Source organism: Microtus pennsylvanicus, chromosome 10, assembly GCF_037038515.1.
Source record: "Microtus pennsylvanicus isolate mMicPen1 chromosome 10, mMicPen1.hap1, whole genome shotgun sequence".
Taxonomy (NCBI): domain Eukaryota; kingdom Metazoa; phylum Chordata; class Mammalia; order Rodentia; family Cricetidae; genus Microtus; species Microtus pennsylvanicus.
This window is the reverse complement of record NC_134588.1, coordinates 27,326,503-27,347,465: the sequence shown is the minus strand read 5'-3', so window position 1 is coordinate 27,347,465 and position 20,963 is coordinate 27,326,503. Positions and strand designations below refer to the sequence as shown.

At 48.2% G+C, this 20,963-nt stretch overlaps 1 protein-coding gene across 1 annotated transcript in view; it reads right to left on the bottom strand.

The window, feature by feature from the left end:
- Lemd1 (LEM domain containing 1) overlaps positions 1 to 20,963 on the bottom strand; it is a 62,752-nt gene that overhangs the window by 23,548 nt on the left and 18,241 nt on the right. Inside the window, exons 2-3 of the mRNA XM_075987410.1 lie at positions 3,001 to 3,119; positions 2,267 to 2,389 (exon numbers count right to left, since the gene is read on the bottom strand). Coding sequence (XP_075843525.1) covers positions 2,267 to 2,389; positions 3,001 to 3,082 — 205 coding nt within the window. The 5' untranslated portion in view covers positions 3,083 to 3,119. The remainder of the gene's footprint in view (positions 1 to 2,266; positions 2,390 to 3,000; positions 3,120 to 20,963) is intronic.

Genomic DNA, 20,963 nt, shown 5'->3' with positions numbered 1-20,963 from the left:
TTAGAGGGCTTCTGGTGACAAAAGTGACCTTAAACCAGGTGATGGTGGCACACGCCTTTAATCCCAGCACTCGGAGGCAGAGGCAGGCGGATCTCTGTGAGTTTGAGGCCAGACTAGTCTACAAGAGCTAGTTCCAGGACAGGCTCCAAAGCTACAGAGAAACCCCGCCTCAAAAAACCAAAAAAAAAAAAAAAAAGTGACCTTAAATAAACAGTTTCAGGCCGGTTTTGTGACTGAAGCAATCACTGGTGGCAATCACTGGTGGCCAGGGCTTCAAGACAAGTAAGAGTCTCCACCTCCGACCAGGAAGTTGACATTTGGTGGACCCAGCTGAACATAGTCAAACTCATTTCTTCAGTCCCAGCAGAAACACATGTCTATGGATGCTGTGTCCTGAAGCTGCAGGGGCAGAGGGAAGGGGACCCTTGGCTCAAACTAGCTTGAGCTGGCCGCAGCTTAGCTCTTTGCTTTAACTTCATGGGCAGCTTTGATTGGATGGACTAGCTCCCTAAGCTCCTTCCAAGGGTAGGAAACAGACAAGACCCCAGCCTGAGATGGCTACTTGTCCCATGGTTGCTTGTACACTGCCCACCTACTGTCCAGTGAGGTCTATCCTTAAATCCTGTTACCTTTCCAAATGAACTGGTTGTGACCATTGGAGAAATCTCCGTTTCCATCCAATATCAAGATTGGTTTTTTCCCCCAGAGAGCACTTGCCCTGTATCACTGAACTGTGAATAAGCGTGGGGAACTGTCCTTTTGTATAGATCACACAGTCTCCAAAATACAACATGTTCCTCTAGTATGGGCTGAAGTAGAAAGCACTGTTTTAAGAGGCAGTCCTGAGCTCAAGTCTCAGTTCCATCACTGTGTGTGTGTGTGCACGTATGTGTGTGCGTGCAAGTGTGTGTGTGTGTATGTGTGTGCGTGCATGTGTGTGTGTGTGTGTACATGTGTTGGTGAGCCTGGGTGGTCCTTAGGGCCTTGTGCACGCTAGGCAAGTGCCCTCCATTGAGCTATACCTCCAGCACAGCCAGTTCTGCCTTCTTAACCCTCAAACATGCATTGAAATCCTGCTATGTGTAGCTAGACAGGGAGAGGTGGTGAAGCTCGGTGGTCTGGCTGTCACGTCACATCCCAGAATATGCTCATCTCCGAGGGACACTCCTCAGAGTCTTAGTCAGTGCTCTGATGCTGTGAAGAGACACTATGACCATGGCAACTCTTATAACGGAAACCATTTAACTGGGACTAGCTTACAGTTCAAAGGCTTAGTTCCTTATCATCATGGTAGAACATGGGGCATGCAGGCGGACTTGGTGCTGGAAAAGGAGCTGAGAATTCTATGTTTATCCTTAGGCAACAGGAAGTGAACTGTGGTCACTGGGCATAGCTTGAACACAGGAGACCTAAAACCCCACTCCGAGTAACACACTTCCTCAAACAAGGTCACACCTCTAATAGGGCCACTCCCACTGGGGACCTTTTTCTTTCAAACCACCACATCACTCCTGCTTTCTGACTTTGGCTAAGTGTTGTGAGGATTAAAGGGCTTGGTCATCCAGGCCAGAAGTCGTGGGTGGACCACATAAGGTGCTGTTTCTCTGGGTTCATAGGGGACTCTTAGGAAATGTTTGTGAGCTATACAGTGGGGACCCCCCAAGGCCATCCTTTGAGAGCCCTAGGGACAGGAACTACAGTGGGCGTCTGATTTACGCTGCTTTGCACAGCACGCTGCTGGGACTGAGGCCGCTGGAAGACAAGGCAAGGGATTCCAGGGACCACAGCTTCCCAACCACTCAGTCTCTCCGAAACTACTGCCAGCAGTTTGTACGTGAGAAGTTCAGAGACGTACACGATTCATCCTTCTTTCTGGGCATGAAATCACCTAATCCAAAAAAAATCGTAGTGAAATGTGCCCGTTTAAGACAAAGTGGATCTTAGGACCTCACAGGAGGCTGGAACCCTGACATTATATATATGAGCTAATTTTAAGGAATCCATATATATAAGCCGACTCTAGTTAGGTAAAGGATCTGCACACTGGCCAGTCCTTCCTGCAACGTCTTATCCAGCCATGTCTTCTGTGTGAAAGAGACATTGCTGCTCGGATTCTGCAATCTGAGGACTTATTCCATAAGCTCTGTGCAGAAAGAGGCCACACGGCTATTTCACAGGTCAGCACGCACGGCACTGACTGTGTAAGCCATGCTGGACAGGGTATTAATAAATGGGAAGCTGCCATCTGGCAGCACAACCATGGTACCTTCACTGCCATCGCTGTGGTCAGATCCGTGTAGGTTTTTGGGTCTCTTCATGACAGGTTGTTCACAGGGAGGCGAGACCAACAATTGCACTAACTTTTTCTCGTACGCTTTTCTGGTGGAAGCTGAGAAACAATATGGAGAATTGAACTGTTCAGTGTTGTATACATAGAGTTCAAAAGTTATTTTCTAACCCAGGCCTTTCTTCGAGGACCTGACATTATTGCCTAATTATGGCTTTCAACAATGAGGTGGACCCCCCCCCCCCAGCCACTCAAATCACTGCTCCCATTATTCCAACAGGTACTGGATACATCTTATACAGATACATCTTATACTGATACAGATTATCAGTAACGGGGTACTGAAGACATCTGAGAACAAGCGGGACATGGTTGTCCATGAGAATAGAGATAATGAAAATACAGGCTACATCCAAAAACCCAAGGTGACTAATATAATAATTGGATTTTCAGTGTTGAAACAAAACAAAACGACAAAAACAAAAACAAAACAAAACAATACAAACAAAAATTTCCCTCCCTGGCCTTGTATTTCCCAGTCTGTAAGGACCTCGGGCTGTCTGTTCCAGCTCCCCTCCATATGGCTTCCTGTTTTCCTCTTCATATTTTTAGTGCCTCTTACTGCATATGTCCCTCCTTCTTCTACTTTTCTGATTTAGACTTCAGATGTAGTTTGTCAAACGAATACCCCCCAACATGAACTGTAAACGTACGCAGTATTGGGCCCGCTGAAAATCCAAGCTTCTCCAGTTGCATGTGCAGTTCACAGTCACTGAGACACTGCACATCCACCATACTGATAGAAGCTGGCCTCCTTTCTGACAGCGGACTCCTGGGAGCAGGAAAATATTACATTCATTAAGACAATGTTACCAGTAAATACCACAGATACCACAGCGCAGGCGCTAAGGCACACATTGCCGCTGCTGCTCGCTGCCTGAGAGTCCTGCTGGGATTGGCAGCCTTCAGGCAAAACTTGAGGTTTCTACTCTACCTGAGGTTCTTAGGGATCGGTGATTTCTAATGTTTTTCCTCAACTAATGTAAGAAAACTTACCTGGGTAAAATGAGGAAAATAGTTTCATCCTGGAACTCTGCTCAGGACTCCAGTGCCCCGCCCCGGAAGATAAGCCGTTAATTAAATAAGACTGAGGTGTGAGAGATTTGTTTTCAGTGAGTGAGAAAGTTATTTATCAGTGCCTTCCTTTTCCTGAGGCTACCGAGAGCTCAGGGCAGTCAAGGACTGCAAGCTGGCAACAGTTGGCTTTCCCTCCTGCAGTTTAGCACTGAGCACAATGAGACACAGTTTTTAAAGGATTCAAAATTTTCTACTTACATGCATTTTGTGCACAGGTGCAAATGCATCTGTGCAGATGGGTGTATACCACAGGAGGTCAGAGGATATCTTATGAAAACGATTCTCTCCCTCCACCACGTGAAGCCATAGGCAAGGGCCGTTATGTTGTCAGCCTAGCGGTGTTTTCGGTTTTAATTGGCCGCTAGAAAACACTGTGGCTGATGGACTGGCATTTGGAAAAAGCCAACGCTCAATCCTCCACGCAGATTGAGTTGAACAGGTTTGTGAAGTCTTGATCTGTCTAAACCTGTTCAACCTCAAGTCAATTAGTTATATCCCCTTTACCTCTTGATTCCCACTCCCCAAACAGACCCCATCACCCACGGAGTGACGTGGACAGGGTGGAGTCACTCATCTGAGGAGCCTTCTCTCTGGCTTTGCCATTCGGGACTCGTACATTGGCTCGTTTCTCACAGGTCTCAAGGATTTTAATATTTCAGGGAAAGCAATCTCGGTGCTCAGCACAGAAAGACAGCGTCCCACTTTAGAAACAGCTTTGCCTTTATTGGTGCTCAATCAATGTCCACTTAGGAAGCCCATCATAAACAAGCTAGAAAAAGCCAGGGAACTGTGACCCATGACAGAGTGCTCAGGAACGCTTGCTTGGGTAATTCTGTGATTCAAACTATGCTTCTTTTCACAAACGCAGGCTTGGTTAACATTAGTTTCTGCCTTCTCCATGCATTTGGGAAGCTGTGTCCAGAAATCAGTCTAACGCTAGAAAGGCAAAGGGCACTGTGGCTCACAGCTCAGATTTTTATTTATTTTTTATTATTTATTCATTTATTTGGGACTGGAGGCACACTTAAGCCATCCGGCGACATTTGTTCCAGAGAACAGCTGTCTGTTGTTTCCCTGGCTTCCCAAAAATAACCTTCCAAAGAGCTCCCATCAATTTCAGTGACATTAAACAATTGCCTAGAGGGAACACACATATGGAAGACAAACATGCAAATGCAACCCAACCGGATGATGAATCCACTCACCCCTTCACATGGTTGTGGGAAGTCTATGCAGTCAGGCAGTGAGTCAGTTACCTAAGCTGTGTGAGACTCACCCAAGGGTTGCCAGGAACAACTGTCCCTTCCTTGCCTGCTAGATATGAGGGTAATCACAATACTGACAGTGTGACATCAGTGACCTCCCTCCGGCCCAGCAACACTGATGGGGAAATTAGATGATGGACTTAAGCTGAGTTCAAACAGAGGGAGGCACTGGCTAGCTTCAGAGCTGGAGTGCTGTGGCAGAAGATCTGAAGAGGCTACAGTCACTATGGCGCACAGGAGGAAGGAACTACACGTGACTAAATGGTGCCAAGAAACATGGAGGAGAAACGAGAAGTCAAGCAAATGCCAGCATCTGGGCCACCATCAAAAGACTCACAGGGAGGGCTGGAGAGATGGCTCAGTGGTTAAGAGCATTGCCTGCTCTTCCAAAGGTCCTGAGTTCAATTCCCAGCAACCACATGGTGGCTCACAACCATCTATAATAATGAGATCTGGCGCCCTCTTCTGGCGTGCGGGCATACATGAAGGCAGAATATTGTATACATAATAACTAAATAAATCTATATTTAAAAAAAAAGACTCACAGGGAAACCAGAAAGTGGAAGAGATATCGGTCCACATGAAGGATTTTTATGAGAGCCAGGTGTGGTGGTGCACGCCTTTAATCCCAGCACTGGGGAGGCAGAGGCAGGCAGACCTCTGTGAATTTGAGGTCAACCTAGTTCCAAAAGAGCCAGGAGAAACCCTGTCTTGAAAAACAAAACAAACAAAAAACAGGGGCTGGAGAGATGGCACAGCAGTTAAGAGCACTGCTCTTCCAGAGGTCCTGAGTACAATTCCCAGCAACCACATGGTGACTCACAACCATCTGTAAAGGGATTTGCTGCCCCCTTGAGGTATGCAGTTGTACATGCTGACAGAGCACTCTTAACATTAAAAAACATATACATAAATAAACTTTAAAAAGAAAAAAAAAGAATCAGAGCTGGCAAGAGGGCTCAACAGGTAAAGACACTTGCCACTAAGCCTAATGGCTTGACTTCCATTCCTAGGACACCTGAAAATTGCCCATCCTCTAACCTCCACACCACACCCACACTGTGGCATGCGACTGTCCAAACATATTACACATACATATGCAGTAGGTCTTTTTATTTTTAATAGAAGAAAGAAAAGCCGGGCGATGGTGGCGCACGCCTTTAATCCCAGCACTCGGGAGGCAGAGGCAGGTGGATCTCTGTGAGTTCGAGACCAGCCTGGTCTACAGAGCTAGTTCCAGGACAGGCTCCAAAGCCACAGAGAAACCCTGTCTCGAAAAAAACAAAAAAAAAAAAAAAAAGAAGAAAGAAAAAAGAAGACTGGGGATGGAGGGTATGTTCTGAGCGTACCGAAGTCTCATGGTTTAGACCTCTTTAAAACACGTTCATGTCTCATTCCATTCTCCGGATCCCCGCAAGGCAGCTGAGCCATATCATTACATTGCAAAACGTAGATCTTATTGTTGCTTTATTTTAGGGAAAGAGCCGTCATACTAGTAGCTGGAGTCTTTCAAGCAAAACTGCTGTAGTTTTCAAAACAATTATGCAAGACAAAATGTAACTGAGAAAACACAGTGTGCTCCTTAAACTCCAGGGAAAAGGGAGCCATCTGAAAGGGTTTAAAGAAAACAGAGGAATCGGCCTGTCTAGACTCGAACCCCAGCTCCATCCCTCACCATCTGCAGATGGCTGAGGTCCCCCTTTATCTGCAGTGGCAATGACAGCTGGAACTTTCCCCATGAGACGGGCATGATGCCTTCGTGAATTAAAACACATAAAGTACTTGGCACCCAGAAAATCCTATGGGTTTCCATTATTTTAATTATTTCTGAGCCCTGGCCTCAGAGTTTCTGCCTGGAGGATCCAACCCCTTTACCCTTCAATTGTAGTCTTATAACTTCAGCCTTTTCCAGGCCCTGAGAAAGAGCGGAGCATCTTGGGGTGGACAGCTAGGAAGGCTGAGTGCTCCCAGACCGTGAGTGCTCCCAGACGACTGTGACTCCTACGTTCTGAATAGAGCCCCAGCTTCCAAACACACGATGTGATCGTTTATCAACATCCAAACACTGACTTCACCAGACAAAGACTTGGAAAATTGACACATTTGTTTCAATGAAAGCAAATAAACGATAGGCTTGACTTATTAAGATGCGGAAGCATTTTGTTTACACGGCCCAGAATTGCTTTCAACAAAAATCGGGCAGCAGGTGGAATCGCTTCCGTTTTCAACAGCGAGACCGTTGGAAGGAGACAGACGTTTGTGAGACATGTTTGTGGTCAGACCCCCGGAATTGGAAACCCGCAGGGTTAAACTCAGCGCTCTCCAAACATCTCTGGCGTGAGCTCCCTGTTTTGTGTGCTTGTCTTCAGACAGACCATGCTCTTGAAGCTCCCCCTCATTCATATGCATGGTGCCATTGTCAGCCCTGCTCAGTCTGAGAATACCCGTGCCCAGTGAAGTCCTGAAACAGTTGGTGCCAATGCGCCCAGCCTTCCTGTCAGTCTTAGCCGTGTGGTTCTGGGCACTGGCTTGTTTTGTTTTCATTCTCTCCATAGCTGTGACGACATTTTATCCCATTTTTTGAGGCGAGTTTAATTGCCAATCGACTAGGTATTCAATTTGATAAGGTATCTAAATCCTGAGTTTCCTCCTTTTATTAAAATGTAGATCCAATTTTCTCCTCCCTTAATGCCACATGCTGTTATTAAACCAAAATAATGGAAATAGTAAAAGCCAGATGTCACTTCAGTCTCAGATTTGATATGGGGCACAATTTCCTCTCCTCAAGCCTAATCTGCCGCTTATTTACTCCCCTCCTCCTTGGGAAGAATACACAATTTAAATGTAAATGTAATTTACGTAGGGGAGCAGCAAGTAGATTTGCAGTTTCAATTGCCAATAACCGTTTGCAAAAGGGAAAATCAGCCGAGGCAGAGAGCAGCAGCTGTCAGTCTCAGGTTGAGTCATTCACCATCTCAGCTCTGTCCCCTGAAGCCACCTGCCACAGAGCTGCAGCCAGGGGAATGGGTTACAGCAGCCCCTCAGGTATTCCTAGCTGGATCCATCACTCCTCTGTGGAGGCTGGGGGAGCTTGGGTCTCAGTGAGCAAAGCCCACTGTCATCACCTTGGAAAGCTAGAACTGACAAATTTCTCTCAAGTTATCGATCGTCTCTGGTAGCAGAGCCGGCGCGATGCTTGGCTTAAGTCAAGGAAGGGGAAAGGAGACAAAAATAAATAAATAAATGAAATTCAAGAGTACCATTGAAGAACTCAGCTTCTCTGTTAAGAGAAGAAGAATACAGATCATTAAAAGAGAAGAAGGTAAGTGTCAACAGGAAAGCCCCCAAAGTGTCATTCAGCCTGAGACTTCCAGAAACTCTGCTTTGTCACAGGAGCTTGGGAGACAGCCATGAGAGCCTGAGTGAGAAGGAAAACCAGCCAGACTGTGTGGGGCCCAACTGTGGGGTTCTTGTGGGCAACATTGAGGGGCTTGGCCTTTCCCCAGGCACATTTAGAAGTTTCTAAGTGGGATGTGCTCTGACGTGCCAGGTAGATTAAACAGGGTGAGAAAGAGTGAAGGGTGTGCGGCTGAAAAAGTCTAGAAGCTACCTGAGGGGCTACACAGCAGCCCGGAAATGATACCCGCACGGACGTCTCTTCTGCTCCCTCAGAGAGGCTCCACTTCTTCCTGTCCCTTGTCTCAGGAGGGAGTACACTCAGTGCGTTCAGACAGGCCTACTCCTCAGAAGTAAATCTTCATGAGTCTACACCCTACCTGAAGGCTGCAGTGACACAGATAATCCACAGTCTCTCTTGTTTGTCTCTGGGATTAATGGCACCCTTTAAAAAATTTGCCTTCCTAATTAATCTTTCTTAGGCTGATATTAAAATTATTGAATAGCCTTGGAGCCCCGTCAGCTGGACAGAGGAGTGCGGGAGGAGGGGTTGATGCCACAGAACTTCATCTTGGATCAGACCAGGAGACTGCTGGAGGGACTGTGTGGTGGCAGGGGCCTCTATGGTGACACACTCCTGCCCGCAGGCAGCCTAAGCACCTGCCATGATGGTATAGAAGGTGAGATGGGGAGTAAGGTGGAGTCTCTGCTCCCAGGGAGCTACCTGGACCAGGGAAAAGGAATAAAAACATGGCGGACCAGAATGGAGAAGGCCAGGAGGGGACGTTTCACTAAGAGATATGGGGAGAGGGGGGAAATCCCAACAAATACATGTGAAACAAAAGAAAAAGTCACTTAAAGGCCACTGCATAAACACAACAGCAAGTGTGCTTTTAAGAAAGCATGTGCAGGCCGGGCATTGGTGGTGCACACCTTTAATCCCAGCACTCAGGAGGCAGAGGCAGGCAGATCTCTGTGAGTTCGAGGCCAGCCTGGTCTACAAGAGCTAGTTCCAGGCAGGACAGGAACCAAAATGCTACGGAGAAACCCTGTCTTGAAAATCAAAAAAAAAAAAAAAAAAAAAAAAAAAAAAAAAAAAAAAGAAAGAAAGAAAGCATGTGCAGGGGGCTGGAGAGATGGCTCAGTGGTTAAGAGCATTGCCTGCTCTTTCAAAGGTCCTGAGTTCAATTCCCAACAAACCACATGGTGGCTCACAACCATCTGTAATGGGATCTGGTGCCCTCTTCTGGCCTGCAGGCATACACACAGACAGAATATTGTATACATAATAAATAAATATGAAAGAAAGAAAGAAAGAAAGAAAGAAAGAAAGAAAGAAAGAAAGAAAGCATGTGCATGACCTACAGAGCCCGCTCAGCGGTTAATAGTACTGGCTGCTCTTAAAGAGGATGGGGGGGATGGTGGGTGATCATCATCAACATGGAGATTCACAAACATCTGTAACTCCTGTCCAGAAGATTTGGTGTTCTCTTCTCCCCTCTAAGGGCACCAGGCAAAATGCACAGACGTAAAAATAAACCTTGTTTTAAAGCATCCTTACTGATTTGCTGTGGTGGTGGTGGTGGTGGTGGTGGTGGTGGTGGTGACGACGACAGGATTTCTCTGTGTAACCCTGGCTGTCCTGGAACTCAGAGGCCTCTTGCCTCTGCCTCCCGGGTGCTGGGATTACAGGAGCGTGCCACAGCACCCGGCTTTTTCCTAGTGCTTTTCACGCGAGGGTTCACTAACCCAAGGAGTCATCAGAGATGACTGAAGGGCAGTGGGGACACAGAAAGGTAGCCAGCCCCAGGAGCTCCACCGTCATTGCTTTGCTTGTGGGACTCTACAAAAATTGTGTTCTTTTGAATATATTTTTATTAATTCCTTGTGAACGTCATACAAGCATACAATAGATTTGATCATATTCTCCCCCAGTTCCTCCTAGATCTACTCCCCACCCCTCCACTCTCCATTCCTTCCTATCCCTAAAGTGTGTTACCCATGTAGTCATAGGGTGGGGCCAACAACTAGAGGATGGTTGACCTATTAGGGGGCCACACTCTTAAAGAAAACTGGCCTTGCTGAGCAGTGGCGGTGTACATGCCTTTAATCCCAGAAGAGGCTGGCGGATCTCTGTGAGTTAGAGGCCAGCCTGGTCTACAGAGTGCGTTCAAGGGCAGGCTCCAAGGTTATGCACATACAAAAACAAAACAAACAAAAAGAAGAAGAAAAAGAAAAGAAAAGAAAAGAAAAGAAAACTGGCCTCTCCTCCAGAAGTCACCCAGTGACAATATAGTTCCTCAGCTGGGGGTGGGGCTTGGGAGCCTCTATGTTGGAATATTGATTAATCTTGGCAGCTGCTGTGTTCATGAATACAATGGTCCCATTCTGTCTAAAGCACACTGTTTTTTGTTTGTTTGTATGCTTTTGCTTTTGTTTTTCTGGTCCTCCCCAGTGTCTCTCTCTTAGAATCTTTCTGGTCCCTCTTCCACAATGAACCCTGAGCTTTGGGGGGAAGGAGTATGATTTAGATGCCCCATTTGTGACTGAATACTCCACAGACACTTCCTACCCTTCGACCAGCTGTGAGCTTCTGCTAGCCACCACCCACTGCACAGAGACTTCTCTGATGTCTGAGAGCTGCACTGATCTCTGGGTACAGAGATGGGAATTTGGAAGGCAGCTCGATACTACGCCATTTAGTATAATAATTGCAGTAGATTCACCCTGAGACCAGTGTGCTCCCCAGCTATGGATCCCCAGTCAGATTTACAGTACCAAGTGTGAGCTTCATCTGGTGGAGTGGCCCTTCAATCCCACCAGGAGGCAGCTGGTTGTTCCCATGACTTTCTTGCCACTACTGCACCCCTGGCGGTGCTTTGCCAGCTCTGTTGTTACTGTAACTCACAGGAGGCGCAAGCTACACAGAGAAACCCTGTCATGAAAAAAAAAATAAAAGTTCAAGGTTGGGGGTATAGCTCAGTGGTAAAGCTTCCACTCTGAGATCCTGACTCCATCCCCAGCACATACTCACACACACTTAGAAGCAGAGCCAAACCACCACTTGGCTCGGGGTGATTAGGAAAGCTTTCTGGAGGAGGCAAGCAGCAGGCAGGGATGAGCGAGCGTTCTAGGTATGGGCACATTGTGAACACCAGCTTGGCACTTGAAGTGGGGACAAGACCTGGCTGGCTTTAGAGGAGCCAATTCATAAGGTTGTGATAGTTTGCAGAACACTCAAAGATTTCTGGGGAAGGTGATAGTTCCCAGGCCTCTTCTGTTCCTACGGTCTTTCTGTGATGGAGCCTGCTGCTGCTGACGGAAAGTTCTTGGACACTGGTGGTGACAGACAGCTGAGAAGAACGTAGCCATACACAGCAGGACAGAACAGAGGCGAGTAGAGAGGGACATTTACAGGTCCCTCCCCCCATCTCTTGTGACTTCAGAAACAGTAGTGGAGGGATTGCAAAAGGGCTCTGGATAGCCAGGGTCTCCTTTCCTGGAGGGGGCGCCAGAGGACCCAACACTAGGACACAGCTTGGGAGAGGTTCACAACTCAGGCTGGGGTGGACCTCATTGACAACCTAGACCTTTTGTAACATTGCCTCTGTTTACATTCCTCTCCAACTCTGTCACTCAGGGTCAGGCACATTCCACATGAGATAACATATTTTAGGTGCCCGCCACACTATTCAGCAAGTGCTCACAGTGAGAGAAAGGCACCTCACTACACCAGGACATTAGCCACGTGGTGAGAGGGGATGCCACTCCCCTTAAAAGCCAGCCCAGCCAGGGAGCCACTTTCTCTGAGTGACATCAGAGAGAGAACACACTAGAGGAATGGGTTTATACCCCCAGAAGCACTTGGGGAAAACGCCTTTTGATAAGAAACAGACCAAGGTTTTGATGGTATTGCAGGATATAGACTCCTGTCTTTTTTTTAAATATTTATTTATTGTGTATACAATATTCTGTCTGTGTGTATGCCTGCAGGCCAGAAGAGGGCACAAGATCTCATTACAGATGGTTGTGAGCCACCATGTGGTTGCTGGGAATTGAACTCAGGACCTTTGGAAGAGCAGGCAATGCTCTTAACCTCTGAGCCATCTCTCCAGCCCTAGATTCCTGTCTTTTGAACTGCAAGGAGGCGAAAGAAACCAGAAAGGAGCAGCAAGGAACAGAGGACAAATGAGGTCCATGCACCTAGAGTAACTTGAGGGGGATCTCCTGCTGGACACTGGTCTCTGGAAACACACGCGTGCCCTAGTCAGTTCTGTCATCACCAAAGGAAACGGAAACACCAGTTCCAGGGAGTCATGACTGCCACTGGAACAGAGAAACAGGAATGTTTCCTGAGTACCGCCAGGGTGGAAGGCGATTGGACAGCCAGCAAGGCTAACCGGTGGGGGTCGGTCTGCAAATGGCCTCAGAGCACACCTAGGAGTTCTGTGACTTTATCCTGGGACGGTGAGAGCTCTGAAAGTTTTATGGAGGGCTTCTGTTTGTTCCCGTGATTTAAAAACAACTTGAGCATATTCTGGGATGTAATTGACACTCACATATGTGTCAATATGTGTCACATATGAAGCCAACAGGTAGCACCTGCCTTGCTTCAGCTGTCAACATCTTGTCACCAAAGCGCTTTGGACAGAGGAATGACAGGTTGGCTGTTGCATTTGAGGGCACCTCGCTGTTCTGGAGAGGACGCTAAGGATGCTGCAGAGGCAGGAGCATGGGCGTCATAGGTTACAGCTGTCCATTCATTCATTTATTCAATAAATATTTCTGTGTCTTACTACATGCCCGCCGCTGTCCTTGCTGCTATGAATTCATGTGTAAATAAGCCTGAGGCTCCTGCCCACTGGAGGTCTTGGCTTAGGAGGAGGAGGCAGACCAGCAAGCAAACGGATGAGCTAGCTTTCATAGAGCAATATGGAGGCAGGATTTCAGAGAGGAAGGGGAGACCCAGGAGGAGGACGCTTATGGTCCAGGGATGATGGGAAAGTTGGGGTGCCTAGAGCAGCAGAGTGAGGAGCAGAGGGGCCTGGAGTGAATGGTGGGAAAGGGTCCTTGGACTCAGGCAGTGGCAGACAGGAGCAGTCCACATAAAGGGATTTGGAAGGAAGAGTCAATAGGGATTGTGGTGGACCCAAGGCAGGGAGAGGAGGTATTCAGATGTGTGTTTAAATATCTCAGTAGATGGGGATACCTTTCCTCAGGACAGGAAAGAGAGACTACAGAGGAGATTCAGACTCCCACAGAGCTGCCCTTCACAGTCAGGTCCCGGCAAGTGAGGCCACTCTCACCTCTAACCCCAGTGAAGAAACCAGCTGCCATGCATCGTCTAGACAAGCAGTTCCCACAGGCAGTTCCAGCCGAGCCCCACCCCGGCTGAAGTAAGTACGCCTCTACCTCCCACCACCTAGAGCGATCGGGATACTTTTTTTTAACAAAGATTTTCTTTAATGAGTTTCTAATAAAAATTGAATAAAAGATTGCTTCATCTCTGAGACTTCCTCCTTCTCCTTCTTCCATATGGATGGAAGCCAGAGGTCAACCTCAGATGTCAGTCCGTCTTGGTTTTTGTTTTTTATGTGGCTCTGACTGTCCTAGGACTCTCTCTGTAGATCTGGCTGACCTCAAACCTATAAAGACCCGCCTGCCTCTGCCTCCCAAGTGCTGGGATTACAGGTGTGCGCCCCCACACCCGGAGGTTTTTGTTTGAGTCAGGGTCTCTCTTTCTTGTTTTGTTTGTTTGGTTGGTTTTTTTTTTTTTTGAGACAGGATTTCTCTTCATAGCCTTGGCTGTCAAAGACCTCATGCTATCTATAGACCAGGCTGGCCTCAAACTCACAGAGATTTGCCTGCCTCTGCCTCCCAAGTGCTGGGATTAAAGGTGTGCACCACCACCTGATCTGAGTCGTGGTCTCTTATTAGCCTGAAGCTCACCGGCTATGCTAGGCTGACTGGCCAAGGAACCCCAGAGTCTCTACAGCCCCAGCACTGGGATTACAACCACACACATGTGCCACCATACCAATTTTAAAATGTGGATTCTGGGGATCAAACTCAGTTCCTCATAAACAATCTTTCCAATCCTCTTCATAGGCAGGGTCTCACACTGTAGCCCAGTCTAACCTGAAAATCACAGTGTAGCCCAGCTGCATTCAAGCTCACAATAGTCCCCCCCGCGTGTGTGTGAGCAAGCATGCAAGTGTGTGTCTGATATGCATGCATTCATATGGCTGTGTGCACATGTACATCTGCACGTGTGTGGAGGTAGAGGTCAGTTGATGCGAGCAGTCTTCTGGTTCTCTTCACATTATTTTTTTTAATTTCTCTATTTTTATTTTATGTGTATGAATGTTTTGTCTGTATGTATGTAAGTGCAATGTGTGTACTGCATGTACGCCTTGTTCCTGCAAAGGCCAGAGGAGGATGGAAATGGAGTTTGGGATGGTTGTACACTGCCATGAAGTGATAGGAATCAATCCCAGGTCCTCTGAAAGGGTGTCAAGTACTCTCAATGGCTGAGCCATCCCTCCAGCCCCTCTTTGTTTTATTTTTTGAGACAGTCTCTCACCGAACCTGGAGTTCACCAATTCAGACAGACTGGATGGCCAGTGGGGCCAGTCTTCCTGCCTATGTCTCCCCAGTACTGGGAAAACAGACACATGCAGTTTTCACACGGGTACTGGGGATTCAAACTCATGTTCTTACGCTTGCGCAGTCGTCTGCCAAGCCCTGCTTCATTTTTTAAAATTATTTTTATTGTATATACATATTTAATTTTATTTGTAGGCCAGAAGAGATCATCAGGTCATCTGCAACTTAGAGTCACAGTTGAGCTGCCATGTGGGTTCTGAGATTCACATCCTGGTCTTTCGAGATCCCTGCTTTGACTCTTTGAGACAGGGTACCACGACATAGCCCAGGCTGGCCTGGACTTAAAAGTTTATTATTTTGCTAAGCCTTCTGAGAGCTGCAGTTGTAGTCAGATGCCATTGTGCTGGCCTTTTCTTTTTTCCTTTCTTCCTTCCTTTCTTCTTTTTAATGTTTTTTATGTGCATTGGTGTTTTGCCTGCATATATGCCTGTGTGAGTGGAGGATGTTGGATCCCCTGGAACTGGAGTGACAGACAGCTGTGAGCTGCTATGTACGGGTGCTGGGAATTGAACCAGGGTCCTCTGGAAGAGCAGCCAATGCTCTTAACTGCTGGGCTGAGCCATCTCTCCAGTCGCTGGCCTTTTCCTGCTGGCTTTTTTTGGACAGATTTTAAGAAGAAAGGGGTCCCCTGAGAAGTTACGTCAATGTCTCTGCCAGTCTGTGGCACTGCTCATGCTACTGCCCCATTATGTCAGGAGGACAAGAATGCCAAGAATTAAAGGGTACAGGGGTTTGCTGGGAGGTTACATGTAGGCCTGGGCTGGAGAGAAGTCTAGAATCAGATCATATTCTCATCTCATGATGTGACTTGCATAGCAGACAGATTTATTAGAAGAGTCAAAAAAAAAAAGTGGCTCGTGCCGATAGCTGGGACAATGAGGCAGAAACCCCCACATCACAACCCAAATGGGAGCTCGGCAGCAAGGAGGGCACCCGGCCCAGGAAATGGCTCTTCAGTTCTCTTTAGCCTGCTTTCTAGCTATGAACTGTCCTTGCTGCCGCACCTCGTTCTTGAAGGACATTTTTCTCAGCTGTCTATTTTGGTGTTTGTTGGGGGAGGGGGCATTTGGGGTCATTGTCTGCAAATGAATCCTGGACAGCGGGAGTCCGCTGCTCTCGCTCCTCTGCCTGTCATCTGTCAGCCAGCCAGAGCAGCCTGCAGCTAGGCCTCGGACTGCCTAATGAAGACAGAGAGGTGGCTCTGGCTGTGCACAGGTGTCGCCTCCCCATTAATGGAGGTGACATTCCGAAGCGCTCCTCATTACACAGCAGACATTGGACGGGGCTGGGACACATATTGATGGCAGCGGGGCCAGCCAGCGTCTGTCTCAAATCCCATTGCCCCTGAGCAGTGAGCAAGAGAGACGTGTCAAATCCGTGGGCCCCTCTCTTTGCAGAGAAAAATGAATTCCTGACATCGAGGAGCAACGCTGCTACTGGTTGACCCAAGGGTCCTTGGCTTCAGGCCCACCCCGTTGCTGAGCAGCCCATATAGAATTCATGTAGGAAGGGCTAACAGGCCAGGGGTTGTGGGCCTGAAGTTCTCAACTTCAGGCTTGGATATAGAGGCTCTGATGGCTTTCTTGGAGAGGGAAATGAACCCACGTTGTAGCTAGGAGAGTAAGGTTGCAGAAAACTTACAGGTGGAGAGCTGTCAGGGACCAGGGCCACATGGATGAGAACATAGGACCGGAAAACTGGACAGCCTTTTCTCTTGGCCTTGCAGGCGTGCGTGGTTGGTTCCTTTGAGACAGGAGCGACCTGCCCATCATTCTTGGAAACACAGGAACGGAGTGTCCGCAGCCAAGACTAAAGTGGCCATAAGAAGAGCTCCTACATGCTTGCACACACCCCTACAAACCCCAAACCCCGAGCTCACCCTCGTTGGTCCCAGGCTCTGCGCAGGCGCATTAGGCCACCCACGCACAGCTTGGTTTTAAACTCGTAGCAGAAGGAACTCGGCTTAAAAATAACTATTTTGACAGTTGAGATGTAAATATGTGAGTGACGCGTGGGGCTGTTTTCCCTTCGTGCTTTTCCCCATCCCCCGTGCCAATTCTAGCCCCGGCTCCGCAGAGGCTGAGATGGCAAGAGCTACTCCTGCAGGACACTAGGCGCACTGCAGCGGAAGTCAACATACCACACCGCACCACCTTGTGGTTGGGGCAAATGTTTTGATACATTGTGTCTCGTCTGTTACCTGACAAAAGAGGTTGTTTAGCTACTCCTATTTTTTTGTTGTTGTTTTGAGAAGGATCTTGCTAATTACCAGATGCGGCCCTTGAATTCACAATCCTTCTGTGTCAACCTTGGCATGCACAGCTACCCGCACACCCCCACTTGTCTTCAGTTCAGTTTGGCCTGCATTTACTGAGTCTCTCCTCTATACCCAGCACTGTGCGAGCTGCGGTGGAGCATGTGAGAGACACTAACGACACACTAGTCATTTGTAATGCTTCCAACAGAGTGTCTCAGTTATTGCATCTCGAACACCTACCTGCCCAGAGTCAGGTACTAGGAAAGTACCTCAGTATGTTACCTGATGGTACTCACAAAAGCTCAAGGGGCTGGTGTTACTGTTTGCATCCTACAGGTGGGCAGCGGAGGTATGGGATGTGAAGTGACTTCAGTGGGCTGCCTCATCTGGTAGGACACTGAGATGTGAACCAGAAGCTAGTCCTTACCTAGGTGAAGGTGAAGAGCAGCAACCACCATCTCTAGGGGTAGGGCGCAGGATCGACCACACCGAAGTCCGCCTACCAGTGTTTCATCTAAGCTAAAGCCAAGACCACCAAGGACACCAAGGTGTGTCAACTGCTGTCTTTCTCCATTTCTTATCACCGACAACAGAGGGGAAGGAGGACTAGGGAGTAAACAAGGGTACGTTCGAGTATTTGTGGCCCAGTCAGGTACAATTCTGTCAGAGTCCAGCCAGCTGGTCTTTGCCTCCTTCCCTGTCCAGTGTCCTATGCCCTTGGCTAGGTGTCCGCTGATGCTCTCAGGTATGTTATGAGCACCGTGTGCCTGAGGAGGCCAGAAGAGGATACTGGATACCCTGAAAGTTACAAGCAGTTGTAAGCTGCCTCCTGTAGGGGGTGAGAACTGAACCCAGGTCCTCTGCAAAAGTGGCAAGTGCTCTTTGTTTGTTATTTGAGGCAGGGTTTCTCTGTAGCTTTGAAGCCTGTCCTGGAACTAGCTCTTGTAGACTAGGCTGGCTTCAAACTCACAGAGATCCTCCTGCCTCTGCCTCCTGAGTGCTGGGATTAAAGGTGTGCGCCATCACCCGGTTAAGAGGGGCAAGTGCATTGTGCCATCCCTCCCAATTCTGCTCTCGGGCTCTTTCTCTCCTTCCTAGCAAAACCTGTCCCAGGAGAACTTCTGATGCAGTCACCAATGCTGGGGAATAAATGTCTGTTAGCCACTCAGCATTCGCCTCCCTCCTGGATTTTAACCCCAAGCATTGTGTCCAAGCACAAATGAGACGCCAGGAGTCAGACTTTGAGAGCGGAGAGGAACTTGGGAACAATAGGACCCACTTGTGACAGAAGAGGTTCCCACAGTATCCGATGGCAAGATCATGGTGGGTTTTGCCTGTGTGCCTGGCCTCCAAGGCTCAGCTCCTCTGAGAGGCCTTTCCTGGCTCTCAAGCCCCGAAGCATTTTGCTTGAACTCTGTGTAGAGGGTCTGGCATTCCTTGAGCTTTGTCAGGTAGCTTTCTGTCATAATGCAAATTCCTACAGGGGGGGGGGGCGGCCGCTGGCTGACTTCCTGTTTCTCCTGCAGTGGCTCCCACAGCGCTCTGCTCAGGGTCAGGACTCGATACTGACGATGAATTCAGTGGACAATAGCACATATTTCCACAGAGTAAAAGCGGGGATGCAGACAGGGGATGGGCTGGGGCAGTCAAGCAAGACGACTCCTGAACCAAAAACACAAGATGTAGGCCTGTCCCAGGCAAGCCTGTGAACACTTCCATTACTTTGTGCCAGGCATTAAGGCAGCTGTGCCAGAAAAAGAGAGCCACCCTGGCCACGAACAGTCAGTGTACACTGCTGCCTACAAAGCCACACATGCCCAGCTTTCAGGAAGTTCAACCAGGAGGATCAAGTGTTTGAGGCCAGTCAAGGTAACAGAGTATGTCCCCAGGCCAGCCTGGGCAGTAGAAAAAGATCCTATCTTGAGACCCAAGTTAATCAATTCATCTATAGCTGTTCCTTCCTTACAGGACACTGGCTTTGAGGTTAAGGGCCGAGGGCTCAGGTTCTCTGTCCCGTCTTTTCTTCTTTTTTTTTTTTTGGTTTTTCGAGACAGGGTCTCGCTTGTCCTGGAACTAGCTCTTGTAGTCCAGGCTGTCCTTGAACTCACAGAGATCTGCTCACCTCTGCCTCCAGTGTGCTGGGATTAAAGGCGTGCGCCACCTACGCCCGGTCTGTCTGTCCCTTCTTAAATCCATGTTTCTTCCCAGTAAATAGAATCTCTGCCCTGGTCCCCTCAATCCAAGTGGAATCTCGCTCGCTACAGTTCTTTTTCAGGTGATATAATTCATACCACCAGGAAACCTCTGTTATGAACATGCCTCCATCTTTCTTCCCTTGCAAGGCTAACAATTGTGCATCCTGTCAATAGTTCTGAGAAGCCCAAGCAAAGATCTTTATTTTATATTGAAGTAGCTGTGAGCCGTGAGATCACAGTACAGTTCTAAACCACTGCCCCTTTGTGGCGCCGGTCAGTTTGACCCACTAGTTCCCTGAGACGCTAGGTAGCAGGAGGCTGACTTCTCCTCAGTTTACAGATAGTACAAAAGGGTTTCAGAGTACCATACCAGGGCCCCGGGTGGTGCCCAGTGCTCCTCCAGGCCTCATCACCTGCGTACACACTCCCGACTTTACTGCCCAGCTCCATTCTTCCTCCTCACAGATCAGGGGAAACACACTTGACTTCTGCTGCTGTGTGCTACAGTGTGAAATCAACACGAATGCCCCACAAGCCTTGACAACATAATTCACTTGCTGCAAAGGGACGTAATAAAGTGTGTTTATTACAGCAATTATTGGAGCAGAATCTGCCAGCATGCTTTTCAGTGGCAACCAGAAAAGTGCTTACTCCAGATGCATAGATCTCGGAAACCGTGCAACTAGGGCCAAAACGAAACCGAGGCTTTGTAAATGGGTCTCAGTCACACGAAGAAAAAGAACCGTTCAGGAGTCAATTCAACCGAGGCAGAGGTCAACAAGACGTAGATTGCTGTCTGCTGGGTTAAGATCTGGACCTGTTTCCAGGGTCGAGTCGTTGGGGACATACACAAAATGTACCCCGTAACCCAGCCACCCCACATGCCGAGTTCACAACTCACTGATTGACATAGGAGCATATAGATGGCCATTAGCACCAATGATTCTCAGGGATTCCCTGCCACTGTGGTGGAACTCAGGACACAGGAAGACAATTAAAGGCTGGGCCTTAGAGGAGAGGCAGAAGGAACAGCTAACATCTCTTACTAAATGCTGCCCTCCAGGGCATCGTTACACTGCAGGCTAAAGATGTAGCTCAGCAAGAGAACCTTTGTCTAGTAGTTCTGAGATCTGGGGCTTCATACCCAGCACCTTGCAGGAGCCTGGAGGTGGAATCCCAATTTCCTGAAGGGAATATGGCTAAATTAGAGGGAGTCTGATTCCTAGCCTGGAGAATATATGCCGCCTTGCTTGGGAGAGATTAACTAAACAAAGACACAAATGCATTTGCCCTCACTCTTTGGTAGAGGGACAGAAGGGAAGTAATTTAAATTCCACAGCAGCAGCAGCAAGTTATCTGACTGCTGTAACCAGCTAAGCAGAGTTATATTGCCTATGCCAACAGGACATTCCTCAGAACACTGGCTGCCCCCAATAGAGGCATCAGTGCATGGCTTGGCTCACTGAGAAGACATCCTGACAGTGGTCACCCCAGTTGATCAAAGTTCTGACCTCTCAGAAAACACAAAACTGGTTCTTTAAGCCAGCAAATCCAAAAAGTCCCCTTGGCTATGGGACGACTTAAGTGTTTCCCCCTTTCCCCAGCATTCCTTTCCCTCCTCGGGCCTCTGTGAGGAGGTGCTAGGCTGAGGGATGAGGGCAGAAGGCAGCTGGGCTCTCTGGAACAGAGCAAGTCAGAGCTTTGAGCATCATGAACAACAGGATAAAAATAGCAGCGTTGCCATGGCAAGGGAGGCTGGG